The sequence below is a fragment of the Sus scrofa genome, chromosome 10 (genome assembly GCF_054392235.1).
Source record: "Sus scrofa isolate SSC_HxYL_T2T_F1_AM1 chromosome 10, Sscrofa_HxYL_maternal_Yorkshire_Landrace_v2.0, whole genome shotgun sequence".
NCBI lineage: Eukaryota > Metazoa > Chordata > Mammalia > Artiodactyla > Suidae > Sus > Sus scrofa.
Genome location: NC_139392.1, coordinates 9,398,944 through 9,413,433, shown reverse-complemented (window position 1 = coordinate 9,413,433; position 14,490 = coordinate 9,398,944). Strand labels below are relative to the sequence as shown.

The window sequence follows — 14,490 nt, the reverse complement described above, 5'->3', positions numbered from 1 at the left end:
GGAACAAATCCTTAGTCATTTCCGTGCCTTGAATTAAATATATGTTAAATATATGTTATTTCTTGCCTGCAAATACTGGCCTGGGTGTTTTAGCTTCACCTTTTCTCGGGCAGCTAGTTCAATGAATGTTTTTTTTTTGAAGGCGACAGGGGAAGGTGTTTTAGGATTGCTAATTAGCTGATTCCGCTCCTCCACCCCACCCTAATTCAGCTGAACAACACCTGATACCCCCAGAAGAGAATGGTAGCCTCTGCTATGGTAGACCGTCCAGACCAGCTGCCTTTGCATCCAGATGTTAACTACTGCAGACGAAGCTGTTAAAAGTCTAGAGTTTAACTGCCGTCCAACCGGGAAAGATGCAGTTTATCATCTGAGGCGGTTCTTGTGAATCTCCCTCCAACACAGGGGGTCTCAAGTTTGCTCCGTGCAACCTTTCCTTCCACACTGATTCCTCCTCAGGGCAGCTAGGTTTTCTGGCCACTGTCACTCACCCAGCATCCCAGGAGGTTGCGGAGTTCCCACTCTAAGGGAACCAGCCTGTCTTTATGGAGGCAGCAGGTTTGTTGGTCGTTGTGGTTGCTTTCGCAAAACATTTTCTTAATGAGTAAAGAGTGGCATCAGTATAGTGAGCTCCACATTTCCTTCCATGGGCTTCTGATAGCGTTCTTCTTTCCTGCTCCAGCGTAGCAAGGAGAACAGGAAGAGAGGACTCAGGCCTGAGCTTTCATTGACCCGGATTTGATTTGTGAACTCCGTCACCGGAGTGTGTGTGTAAAGCATCTATATTCGATTGTAATTTGGAAAGATCAGCGCATAGACTTTGGATGAGTTGCACGTCTGTTTATTTTCCTCTAGCGATGCCGTGAGAAGGTCTTCATTTAGCTGTTAGTGCCCCCCTGTTGTGTTGGCTTTTTCTCTTCCCTGTGCTCCTTGACGGCTTGAAAACAGAACTATCTGAACGCAAGCAAACTTTATTGACCCATATTTCTGTGTGAAAGTCCAGAGATTTGTAGAAGGAGGAGACGATTTCTTTCCTCTTGAAAGCTTACTGCAGAGGAGGTCTGCTCATGGGGTAGTAAATCTCTAAGACCGAATAAATGTTACATTCAGCATATATCGGAGGTTTCATTTTGATGATTTATCTTAGGTAGTTTCTTACCCCATACAAATCTTCCTTTCTGGCAGTGGTCCCCACCGAGCCCAGGGCTGTTTCACTCTCCCCCTCCCCAGGGCATAGTGATCTGGTCAACATTTGGGCTTTGCCTGCATCAAGAGGTCAGGTACATGATTCTAAAGCCCTTTTGGTCCCAGGAGAGTCACTTGTGTAAAGAAAGAAATCTTCTTGAGGATTGGAGAGAAAATGCTGGTTTTGCATCTGTTGTGCATCTAAGTTTCTGACTGGGCATTTCTTCTCCAGGCATCCAGGGGTGTCCTGGAGTTGGGCAGTAGTGAGAATATAGTTAATTAAACTGCATTAGGGCAGATATACACACTTGTTAAAACACTTAATTTGCCTCAATAATATTGATTACATGGCAGAAGTTTGTTTAAACTAAATGGTATTTTTCCCCCTACTGTTACAGTGCTTGAATGCAATCTGTATAACAGCTAATAGCCATCATCAGTTAAATATCATGTTAGTTATAAAGTAATGTCATAAGAATTGATTTGGACTTGGCAGTGGAGGAGCGCGCTCTCCCTTCACAGCCGACATAGATGATTAGCCTGAGTTTTCAGCAGAATCCTGGTTCCTATAAACTGTGTATATTTTATAGACTTATAGCTGCTCTATATTACATGAGTGCCCATTCTATTAAAGAAAAGCTGAGACAGTTAATTATGCAAAACATCATGTATGCAATTACCCAGCATTATTATGCATGTAACAGTTTTATTGATTTGCCAGTAGCTCACTTACTGTATTTGGCGCTATAAACCAGGGATGCGCACCCCCAGATTGAAATAGGTCCAAGAAAACAAGCTAAGGATAAATTACGCTACCGAGCCCCCTTGCATCAGATCGAATCCTTAAATACAGAAAGTGTCAACAACCATAATGAGCAACACCTTGTGGTGTCACAGGACCGTTTCTCTTCCCATTAATAAAGTTTATCAACCAGGAAGCATCAGAAATCACCTGGCAATACTCTGAAGCAATTGCAGTCTCGTACATCTTAAAGAGTCTGGATAACTTAATGGAGTGATCGGCGGGTCTTTTGGCTAGAATGGCACCGTGAGATGGGCATGGGGTGGCCTTGCAGGCCCTTTGTAACACACACGTGCTTAAAACACCCCCAGTCTTAATAGTGCGTTTAGCCTTTGTTGAAAATGAATATAACCCATTTCCTTCCTTTGCTTTAGGTTTCCCAGCAACAGTGGAGGCATAAGAGTCTATAGGTCTGTCCGTGTGTCGGATCAGATGGTCGTCCATCCTGGTTTGCCTGGGACTGAGGGGGAGCAGGACGTAGGATTTTGGTGATCATATCAAGAGAAATCAACCAACCACATTTCAGAGCAAAATTGAATTAAAAAAAGGTCATTGAACCCTGGAGCCCTAAAAGCAGATAGGGTTTCAGACAGGTCCCTCCTGGTCATGGTTTTGTCACAGGTATGAAGTTATATTCCTGGAGTGCTTACTGGTGGGAAATGAGTGACACGCCTCCCGCTAAATTTCTTTGCTTGGTGTAGCACTCAGCCTTTTCTAGAATTGGGAGAGCTTTCAGCTGAGAGAGAGGTTGTTTTATTTTATTTTATTATTTTAAGGAGCTGGCCCCTTGTCCCCACACAACGGAGCATCCCTTGGCAGCACCAGCTTTGTGGGGAGCTGTCTGCTCACCCTTGCTCTTGGTGGAATAAGTTAAAAAGAGTCTCTTAGACTAAGTGCACAAGGTATTGGTTCCAAGAATCAAGAAGCGAGCGGCATTGCTAAATCCTTGTGATCCATGTGCAGACGTCTGTTCCGCTGGATGGACCTCAACATTTCTTAAAGAAAAACCTAAACTTATCTGCAAGTGTGTGTGCACATGTGCACATGTGCTTTAGTCTTTCTGAGCACCTGGGTCGGGATTTACACTGCCTTCTTTCCAGGTAATGCTCTCCCTCCCTTAGGTTAACCAGGCAGACCTGAAGATATTTCTTATTAAAAGAAAAAATCCTTTCTCTTCCTTCCCCAACTAAGCCAGTGTACCTTAATGCAATGATGATATGTTAGAGCCAGCAGTTGTCAAAGCAGCGTATTACTGTGATGCCATAATGACACCCTGTCTCTGTAAAGTAGTCATGTTTTCTCAAATCACACGTTGCACCGTTGATTTCTGACATGACACTTGGTGCGGTTGCTTTCTCGGCGGCATCACCATCCTCTGACAATAGCAGCTGGTGCCCATTTTGTTACTAAGTGATTCACATTTTGCCACTTTACAAGAGCGCAATTAGTTGAAGCAGGAAGAAGAAAAAAAAAAAGCTCATTGTAAAGTGGCATGCGTGCTTGAAGTTGTAACTCAGACTGCCAGAGGGATGCTGGGGTCAGGGGCTTTGAAGCCTGGGCCTCGGGGAGCTGCAGCCTTCATCTTGGAGGTTTTCTTCCAAAAGCAGTCGTACAACAAAACCGGAAACCTATAGGCGAGTAAAAGCGTCTTCTCATTCTTTGAAAGAAAAATACGTACATATTCAGTCTGGTGATTTCAGAAGGTATGAAACCAGCCAGTCCTTATCGATTCGTTCCCATGTTGAAGAGGTCAGTGATTGGTGATGAGACGACAACTTTCCTTTCCAACCCTGAAATTGTATGATTTAGTAGGAGAACTGCGGACTCTCTCCCTCTCCCCTTTCCTTTCTCCTCTTTCTCTCTTTGTATTTGCAAACGTGCAAGTTTGCTGGCTTCACTCTTGTTATATAAAAATTGGGGATATAAATTGGTAAGGTGTTTGGAATGTGTAAGGACGATGGATACCTCTTCGGGCCCTTAAGGAGGACAAGGAAGAAGATAAAACAGTGAGCTGTTTGTTGAGTTGTCTTTTCTTTAGCCTGTTAAGGTGTCTCCCACTGAAATAGGTATGATACAAGTTTCAAAAAACTCTTGCCTTGGTGTAGCAATCAGGCCATGAAAGAGCCGTGCCTGGGCTCCATTTTTTAGGAGGGAGATAAAGTAGCGAATGAATTCAAGTTTGGTATAAAATTCAAAGGGTGAAACAGAACTGCTTGTTAAGAACCTATATTTTGGTGAAAGGGTTAGTAATATATAGTCATATATAAGCCCATGGGATCGAGGCTTAAGATCCTTCTGGGGAACGTAGATGATCCTGGACCTCTCTGCATTGCCCCAAAATTCAGAGCCATCCTTTCACCTGGATCTAGATAGCATCTCTGAAAACGGTTGAGCTTGATGGTTATAATATAAATTGAATATTAACTTACAGATTATCTTATTTCCCTACAGCAGCAGCTTTAATTCATTCTTATTTTTTTTCTCTCTCGCTTTCTCCCGACACATGCACACATAGACACAGTTAATTAACTTTGAAAAATTACATTTTCAAATAATCCAGCAACCAAGAAGCTTTATGTATCTCATCATTGGTATCTAACACCAAAGATAAGTTTTACTTTAGCCGACCCTTAGGCAAGGCTGAACAAGTTTCTATGTTGAAGCATAACCATCAGAATATAAATATACTATAGATAATACACATACTATATATGATACATGCAATATAGAGAGTATATACTATGTATATAATATAGTGTACATAGAACATATCACTATATATACTGGTGTACATGTAATGTATATATATATACTATATATGAAATATGTAGACTATATAGAGTATATGCTATATAGTATACATATAATATAGAGAGAGTATATATGTACTATAAAATATACATAAAGTGTGTGTAGAATATATATGGACTATAGAAAAGGCTGTACTCAAACTGTGTTGAAAATGCTTTCTAAAGTGCTAAAATATCCCTGGTTTTAAGAATGCTGTCACATGCCTCAAATTTAGTTTCTTCTGCAGAAACTAACATGTTATTCTCGACATGGTTATTTCTCCCTCTAGTTTATTCTCAGAGTGTTCACCCAGAGGAGGTTTTTGGAGAGTTGCTTGTCTTTCTCTCTTGTGCCTCTCATCATTGCTCTTAAAATAATACAATAAAAGCCACCCTCCGAAGGCTTTAAAATAAATATTTCCCACCTTTTTTCCAACACATGTTATTTCTGTTCATCATTCTTCACTAAATTTAGATTTTTATTAATCCAACGTGACCGAAGATTTCTGCCTTAACAGCACAGTGTGGAATTGGGCTTATTCTCTTTGGCTCCAGATAAAGCCATCATCTTGAAAACGGCTCTTTCTGACAAAAAGGTGTTCTTTTGAAATAAAGTCTTATTCACTACATTCCTCTTAGAGTTAATGTGAATTTTAGTGCCTCTAATTTTAGATTGAAGCGAAGTCTAGAATAAAACCCACCAGCTGACAATTGAATTTATAGATAGTTGTGAATATTTCAGGCTTGAATAATAGAACTGTAGAATTTCAGAGACAGAGAGGCAGAGAATTAAGACCTGCTGTAGTTTTAGGGTATAATGCAATGGTGTCTAGGAAGTGTTCTGTGTAATGAGCTAAGTAGTAATTAGGAGACAACTGCGTTCTTTCAGATTCTGTTTAGGCGTCACTCCACACCCTGGGGAGAGAGACTCAAAGGGGCAGCCCTGTAGCCAGTGGGGTGGCCCCTGCAGCCACTTTTCCACTCCTGGGTGAGCATGAATGTCATAGAGTCCCTGTGTGTGTCATCCCTACTCCTCCTGGTGTGACTGTTACCAAAAAAAACAAAAAAAATCGGTGAACACCTTAAAAAACCCCTCTGCTGGCTTCAAGACTTTTCTGCGCTGGACTTTGGATTCAGTCCTGAGTTCAGATCTCCCACTTCCAAGCTGTATGACTTTCAGGAAATTGTCTGATGTCTCCAACTCTGTTTCCCAAAGAGTAGTAAATACCTCCCTCACAAGATTATCTTGGCAGTTAAATGAGGTAATACTTGTCAAGGGCTCAGGTCATTGCCTGGCATAGGTACTAAGTACTTGATAAATGGCAATTCTATTAGTATTTCCGCTGCGCCAAAGATATTCATTAAGGAATAAACAACACAAACCCAGCAGCTCAGGTTCATGAATAGTTACAGCGGCCAGACTCGTGTAGGGGAGAGAGGGCCACCGTCCAGAGGCGTGCCTGACCAGCTGAACTTCTTGAACTTTCTTGCTTCCATCCAGAATACTGCCACATTGGGGCCTGCGATTTTGGAGGAACAGCTGGCTGGAGGCACCAGTTTTTCAGAGACCTTTATAACATGCATCTGACACGTAAATATTTTGGTGACATTGCAAAATAACCCTTTCCTAAGTAGGAGGATGATTCCTGGGCTTGTTTCTCAGTCAAGAGTCCTGCAGATTTTTGGAGTTTCCTTGTGGCATGATGGGTTAAGGATCCAGCATCACTGCAGTGGCTCAGGTCACTGCTGTGGCTCGGGTTCAACCCCTGGCCCAGGACCTTCCCTATGCCATGGGTGTGGCAAAACAAAACAAAACAAAACAAAACTGTTCTGTAGGTTTTAGAAAACCATGAGAGAAAGCCTGAGGGAAGGCAAATTGGGCTAAAATGGACCGTGGACCGTGTAAGCAAAGTGAGAGAGAGAAAGGCCTCCTGGGTTTTGCAATCCAGCAGCTCAAAGCAACTCTCCCTGGGAAAGAAAAAACTAATTCAGAAGTGATGCTTCGTGGGCAGATGGCTAAAGAGTTAATTGTCACGGCTGTGAGAAATTCAGTGCCAGAGAGGGGCGAGGGGAGCAAGCGTGTTTTAGTACCCTAATAACTTCTAACTGTAGTCTCAGATCATAATGTATGTGCGAGCAGTCCAGTAATTATAAGGTAATAAGGGAAGTGGTGGGGTAAGTGCTCTAAATTAAAAGGAATTCGCAGGGCTGCCGTAAGTCAGGGCCGACCCGCTTTCTTTCAAACGTTGACTTGAGGAAAAGTGCTTCGCCCGGAGTGCAAGCCGGGAGACAAGGAGAGCGATCTATTAATTACAACGCTCATTAACAGTGACGGGGACAAGGCAGCAGATGCAAGAGGGAGCGGACGCCTGGTTCAAGCGGGCCAAGGCGATGCTTTTTCTTTCGCTAAGTTCTTGAGGAAAGGACAACAGGCGTGGGTGGGCGAAAGCAAGCAGATATTTTTGTGGATGTTGCCTTCCTGGGTGCTCTCTGCAGCCCTGAGATTGCTTTTGCTCGAGAAAGCAACGCAGAACTTCCAGCGTGAAATCTGTTGGGTAGGAAGGAGGCAAATTCTTGCTCTCGGTGCTCTGCTCGGCTCTTGCAACCACCTTTTTGGAACCGCCCAGTGAATACTCCCTGATGGAAATTTCGTATTTTTCTTTGTTTTAAAGTCACAGAACAGTGTGGGGTGGGGGGGAGAGGAGCTGGGAGGAGCACCTGAAATTTGCGCAATGATAAAATAGCATTAGATTTATAGGGAAAGAGATAATTGCATCTCTTTGGTGCTTCTGGGGTTACTCCCCCAAATTCTTGTGAATGACCATGACCCTGTGGGGTTCCCATAAATCAGCTTTCCACTGGGAAGCAATTATCTAAGTTCCTTTCTCCAACTGTCACCTCTTCTCTCTATAGTGGGCTCTCAGAAGTCTTAGAGACTTGGCTAAAAGGGGTTTTGCACTAGGGCTAACCGGAAGGAAAATAGGACCAATTATATCTTTTCATCTAATTACCTCTTGAGAAATGGAGTCACTTATGAGTCCGACAGAGAAAGAGAGGTGGCAGTCTTTTTCTTCTAGATAAGAGAGAGAGTTTGTCAGCTTAAATGCTTCGTATTTCCTTTTAAGAGGTATGATGTTCAAAGACCAAAGGCAGGGAAGAAAAAGACATCATCACAAATCTCACTTGTTTCAGGACAAAATTTGATATATCCTTCCTTTGCTGAATATAAAATATCCAAATTATGGATGCACAGGTGTCTCGAAGGTTAAGATGGCTTGCACTGATTCACTTCTTCCACTTGGGCAAAACACACCTGCACACACACACACACACACAAACACATGTTTGTATTCATTAATTGATGCTAGAGATCATTTCACTGTTTTGTGGGCTCTAGGAAATAATCCTTAAATATTGGCTAGAATTTTATCCTCAATGTCTTTCTATATCGCTAAATGTCTAGGCAACAGAGCAATTGAAAATAAAGAAGCAAAACGAGTGAGGATATATTCCCTGTGTGTCTTAGATCAATAAACGACTCCAGTTATGCTTACGGGAGCGTGCTGACAAGCAGTAATTACAGAGCTGAGGCCTCATCCATTTGGTCTTGAAAAGTTTGATTCTGCTCCTAATAAAAATGATTGCAACTTCAAAAAATGGAAGAGAAGAGTGAAAATACACATCATCTGAGCAATGATATGGACTTTGCAAATCCCTCCTCTTCTGGGGATAAATTTAGATATTTAAATGGATAAATCTAGAGAGTTGATTTAGATATTGAGAGTGGTTCTCCAAGAGAAAGGCAAAATAAAAGGGACTCAACCCTTTAGGGCTTTTGTGTGTGGCCCTGTCACGCCTCATGCTGATTACTGTCTTGTAGAAGGAGAGATATTGACTCAAGAATGAATGATCTCAGTCCCTAGCCCTTGGGTAGCATCTCTAAGAGCCAGGTCGTTAACATCTGGGTTCTTCACTTTCTTTTCTGCTTTCAGCCTTGCCTTTCACTGCATGGTTCCACGTTCTCTTGGTCTCCACCTCTTTTGGTCTCCGCGTCTGACCCTCTTTCTTTCTCTCTCTCTCTCTGTTTGTATCTCCCGTCAACCTCAGGCTTCTCTGCAGAATGTCCAACAAAGACCGACACATTGACTCCAGCTGTTCGTCCTTCATCAAGACGGAACCCTCCAGCCCGGCCTCCCTGACGGACAGCGTGAACCACCACAGCCCAGGCGGCTCTTCAGACGCCAGTGGGAGCTACAGTTCAACCATGAATGGCCATCAGAACGGACTTGACTCGCCACCTCTCTACCCTTCTGCTCCTATCCTCGGAGGCAGTGGGCCTGTCAGGAAACTGTATGATGACTGCTCCAGCACCATCGTGGAAGACCCCCAGACCAAGTGCGAATACATGCTCAACTCGATGCCCAAGAGACTGTGTTTAGTGTGTGGCGACATCGCGTCTGGGTACCACTATGGGGTAGCATCCTGTGAAGCCTGCAAGGCGTTCTTCAAGAGGACGATTCAAGGTGAGTTACCGACCCCCTCCTCCAGCATCACGGGATGGTTGGTTGGTGGATTGGTTTTCCTCCTTCTTATCCTTGTTAGTCAAGTCTTGCATTCCCGATTCTATCTTGAGTGCAAAAGAGATATAGATTAAAATTGATAGTGGAGGATTTGTAGGATAAACTCCACTCCACCCTATAAGCCCCGTATCAATTCCACTTTTACTTTCAAGCTCTAATGATAGAATGATGTAAGCTTTGGGCGGAGTTTAAAAGAGCACAGCTGCTCTTAATGCAATAGGAGTCTGAATAGCATTTGAACCTATAAACATAGGATGACTATTGCTTTTACCTTTTCCGTTCTTCTTATAGCTAAAATAATAAATATTTTAGATCTATGGCTTTCAAACTGGGGTATGCATCAAAACTACCTAGAAGTCCTGTAAAAATCCAGATCACCGGACCACACTCCCAAAGCTTCTGACTCATTAGATCTGTCTTGAGTAGGGTCTGAAAACATATTTCTTTTGTATTTTCTTTCTTTTTTTTTTTTTTTTTTTTTGCTTTTTAGGGCCACACCCACGGCATAAGGAAGTTCCCAGGCTAGGGGTCGAATCAGAGCTGCAGCTGCTGGCCTACACCACAGCTCACGGCAACACCAGATCCTTAACCCACTGAACAAGGCCAGGGATCGAATCTGTATCCTCATGGATCCTAGTCGGGTTTGTTAACCGCTGAGCCGCGAAGGGAACTCCTGAAAACTTTTATTTCTGACAAATTCCTAGATGCTGCTGCTGCTGATCCAGAGACTACACTTTGAGAATCATCTACACTTTGACAAATTTAATTTTCTGCAAGATTCCTTCTTTCCCTGTGGTTGGATAGATTTTCCCCACCTTTTTAATGAGTTTGAATTTTAAAATGCTTCCAAATTATACCAAGTTATAAAATAGGACTCCAGGAGTTCCCTGGTGGTGCAGTGGGTTAAGGACCTGGTGTTGTCACTGCTGTGGCTTGGGTGACTGCTATGGCATGGGTTTGATCTCTGGCCCAGGAATTTCTGCATGCTGCGAGCGTGGCCAAAAGAAAAAAAAAATACACCTCTAGCATATATAAGACATACCCAAACCTTTATAGATATTATCTTCCACAAAAAAATGGGGGACCCCTTGAACTAGGAATCCACAAATACAAAACAAGCTAGTTTTCCAAGCTGTCAGTGTAGGCCCTTCTTCTTCATTTATTTAGATCTTTGTGATATGCATTTGAAGAGCATAGAGGAAAGAAAGGGTCATTGTTTCTTGAGACCCCTCAGCACACTGGTGATTCCCTTTGCTCCGTGGTTGACAAGATGTATCTTCTTAACAACCAGTTACGGGGACAAGCGTGTCTTCCCACTTATCAGTGGTTCTCAACCTTGGAGCTCCCTGGAGTCACGTGGAGACTTAAACAAAAATACTGAAGCCAGGGCTCATTTCCCCAAGTGCAGAATTAACTGGCCTTGGGTGGAGCCAGGGCAAGCAGGGATTTTTGAGAGCTTCCTAGCTGATGCTCCCTGTAAGGCCCAGGTTAAGAACCACTGCACTGCACTTTGATCTGTGACAGAGCTTCTCAGGGTGCGGGCGCTGGGCCAGCAATAAATATTAGCCTGCCCTGGAAACGTGTGAGAAATGCAGATCCCCAGGCCGCCTCCCAGAGGACCTCAATCAGGATCCCTGGGGGAGGGCCCCCTGTGCTTTGGCTGCGGCCTGCTGGTGACTCTGATGCATCCCGGTTGGAGAACCACAGCTCTAGGACCGTGTTGCTGCCGGTCAACCACCGACACCCCTCCGCTGTCATCTCGTGGTCCCTTGTTGGGCGTAACTGACATGAGTTTAATAACTTCGCGACGTGCCTACTGGTTTTTAAAGTGCCAAGGAGATGATGTGTGTGCTAAACCCTAATCCTTCTAAATATTTTTTACAAAAGATGACTCTAAAGCCTATTATGGGCACAGAGAGTTTTCTTCTACCCTTTTAAGAATGGGCGGGAGGGTAGGTCCCCTCACCCAGTTACTCTGAAGGTGGCCCTGACTGTGCTTAGCAGGAATAAGCCGCTCCATCTTCCACTTGCTTTTTGTGGTCTGTTGCATAAGAGCATCCTTGGTGTATGGCTGATGAATACACACTTAAAGAGTTAAAGTGCGTGGTTTTTCAAGATCTCGTAACTCTTACATAATAGAATGGATATTTAAACATTTTCACAGCCTTTCACAGTTTTCACTGAAGAATACAAGCCAAGTTAGAATGGAATATTTTTGAGTTAGCTAAATATTTTAGTCACTGTATCTTCCTATTTAATGGATCATCATGGCCATATTTTATTAGCATTTTCTTACAAAAATCCTTCATCCACTGCATCTTCATTTTCTTTATTCTCATCTGTTAACGGAAGGCGTTAATACCTACCTCAAGGAATGCTTATGGATAAAAAGAAATACAAAATGACATGTAAAGTAAGTAAAAACCATGTTGGGTCATACGTGAAGCTTCTTTTCACTTTGGGGCCTTTGAAAATACCTCTTCGACCTGTTTACTAGATTGCAAACCTTGGAAATGAAAACACACCTCATATCTTTGGGTTCTTATCAGCCAGTGTCCAACAGTATTAGAATACAGTGCTACAGGAGTTCCCGTTGTGGCTCAGTGGTTGATGAATCCGACTGGGAACCATGAGGTTGCAGGTTCAATCCCTGGCCTCACTCAGGGGATTAGGGATCTGGCGTTGCTGTGAGCTGTGGTGTAGGTCACAGATGCAGCTGGGATCCCGCGTTGCTGTGGCTCTGGCATAGGTTGGCGGCTACAGCTCCGATTCGACCCCTAGCCTGGGAACCTCCATAGGCCATGGGTGTGGCCCTAAAAAGACAAAAAAAAAAAAAGAAAAAAGAAAAGAAAAGAAAGAAAGAAAAATACAGTGCTACAGAGTGTGTGAAATTTAAACTTAGTAATTTGATTGTGTTAAATTTGCACAGCTCGGGGTCCAACAACACAAAGATAAGGGAGTGTTTGGGGATCAATTCGCAAATACCATGTACACTGATAGAAGCCAGAGGTTCTCAATATGACAATCACTTCCATGTACTCAACAAATATTGACTAAGAACCTACTGTGTGCCTGGCAGCAGGCCAGCTGGAGTTTCACCTTAGCATTTTATGAAAGCTCGGTTCCCAGAGGTTTGTGGATTACGGTGAAGTCCTATAAAAGTCTCCTGCCTTGAGGGAACACCAGATTTGGGGGAGGTGGGGGAGATTAAATTCCTTGGCCTTTGGTGTGTTTTCTAAAGATAGAATAACTATGTGAAAACATTTCTTGACAATTGTTTGTTTGTTGAATCCTATCCTATAGCTATGCAGTGGTTACTTACTGAGCAATCACTGGACTAGAACAATCGGAATTCTCTGCCCGATTCTTCCTTAGGATGCTGAAATGCCACCAAAAGCTTAACAGAGCGAATCACAGGGTGATTCTTGGCATTGATGTAGAGTGCTCAGTTTTACTCCATATTGGAGAGAGCAACTTTCAAGGATGTTGAGCAGGAGACAGAGATGTCACTGTCCAGATTAGCACTCTGGGCTTGCCCGCCTGGCTGTGTGTGTAGCTGGCAGCTGGGCAGCACTCAGGACGGCTACCCTGCTAGCTTCATCAGCAGGCATCACCCCGTGGTGCTTACTTAGCCCCAAAAAGGCAGTGAGGCAAATAAAGGGATTAAATTGTGAAAGTATAATGTAATAATTAGGGTGGCGATGGTGAGGGAGATTGGAACAGCCCCTTCCTTTCTGTGGCCACACAGTGATGGTGATTCAACTCCGAAGATGCTGACAGTGGCCCGAGTCTACTGTATCATCATAGACGCTTATTCGGATGCTGAAGAGGCCAAGGAATTCATTCTCACGCCTTGAGGGGGCCTTGCAGCCCAGCTGTCCTTCTCCCTTCCCTCCCGGAGAGCTCTCTGGAGAATGAGAAAGGATAAGACTTGTTTCAGTCTTTCTACGTCTCACCACCCCTTACGGTCGAGATATTATAAAGTGTGGCTTCCAGGTTTGGTCTCATCGACTTGAAGAAGGGGAGCTCGAAGCCATAGCCGCAGGGAATATTGCTTCTTTAGAATTTTCGTTTCTTGCAATATTTTCAAGACTGGTTATCCAATATGTAATACATTTTTAACATTGGACAAATACTTCTTAAATTTAGAGCCAAAAGAACATATATCCAGAGCACATCTTAAAAGTAATGAGAATTGTTCTTTTCAAGGCTGAATGTGGTATTCTGGTTGGGAAAGGCAATTAATCATAGATTTCAGTGAAAGTCAACCAGAAAGTCATATTTTATTTATTGACTGTTTCCACGTTATCATTGGAAAACTATTGAATGAGGTCAGAGCTTAGGTAAAAGTCAAAGTTTTGGAAGGTGTTTGTTTGTTTCTTTTTCCTTTTTCTTTTTCTTTATTTTATTTTGTTTATTTATTTATTTATTTATTTGGCTGACCAACAGCTTTTCAGAGGATTTTGACAGTTCTGTCATCCCAAAGGGTTACATTGGCCGCAATGATTTCATTGTCATTTTCTAGGCTTTTTAATTTGTGTGTGTGAAATAGTTATTCTGTTTTTTTTTTTTTTTTCTAATTCTGGTTTTGGCCTCAATTCAGAAACGAGTGGAAATATTTGTGGTTTTATTTTTGTACCTTCTCATTAAGAATTTCCCCTGGACTCTTGTTAAGGAGGTAAGAGGAGGAAAATATCCTTATACCCTCCCCCTCAGAGTCAATATGTATTTCATTATTTAATTCACAAAACACCCCTGAAGCTTTTATTTCTATATAAGAATATGGATGGAGTTGCTGTCATGGCGCAGTGGTTAACGAATCTGTGTGGGAACCATGAGGTTGCGGGTTCGATCCCTGGCCTCGCTCAGTGGGTTAATGATCCCACGTTGCCGTGAGCTGTGGTGTAGGTTGCAGATGCGGTTCAGATCCCGAGTTGCTGTGGCTCTGGCGTAGACCAGCGAAAACAGGTCCGATTGGATACCTAGCCCGGGAACCTCCATATGCTGCAGGTGTGGCCCTAGAAAAGACAGAAAGACAAAAAAGAAAAAGAATATGGAAAATAAATTAAGTATATTTGTGTGTTTATATATATATATATAATATATATAATATATATATACAGAGAGAGTCAAC

General features: G+C 42.9%; 1 protein-coding gene across 50 annotated transcripts in view; it reads left to right on the top strand.

Annotated features, from left to right (window-relative positions):
• Positions 1 to 14,490, top strand: part of ESRRG (estrogen related receptor gamma) — a 663,361-nt gene that overhangs the window by 463,142 nt on the left and 185,729 nt on the right. For all 50 annotated transcript variants that reach the window (XM_021064111.2, XM_084979088.1, XM_084979061.1 and 47 more), the window contains one exon: positions 8,884 to 9,299. In XM_021064111.2, coding sequence (XP_020919770.1) covers positions 8,884 to 9,299 — 416 coding nt within the window. The remainder of the gene's footprint in view (positions 1 to 8,883; positions 9,300 to 14,490) is intronic.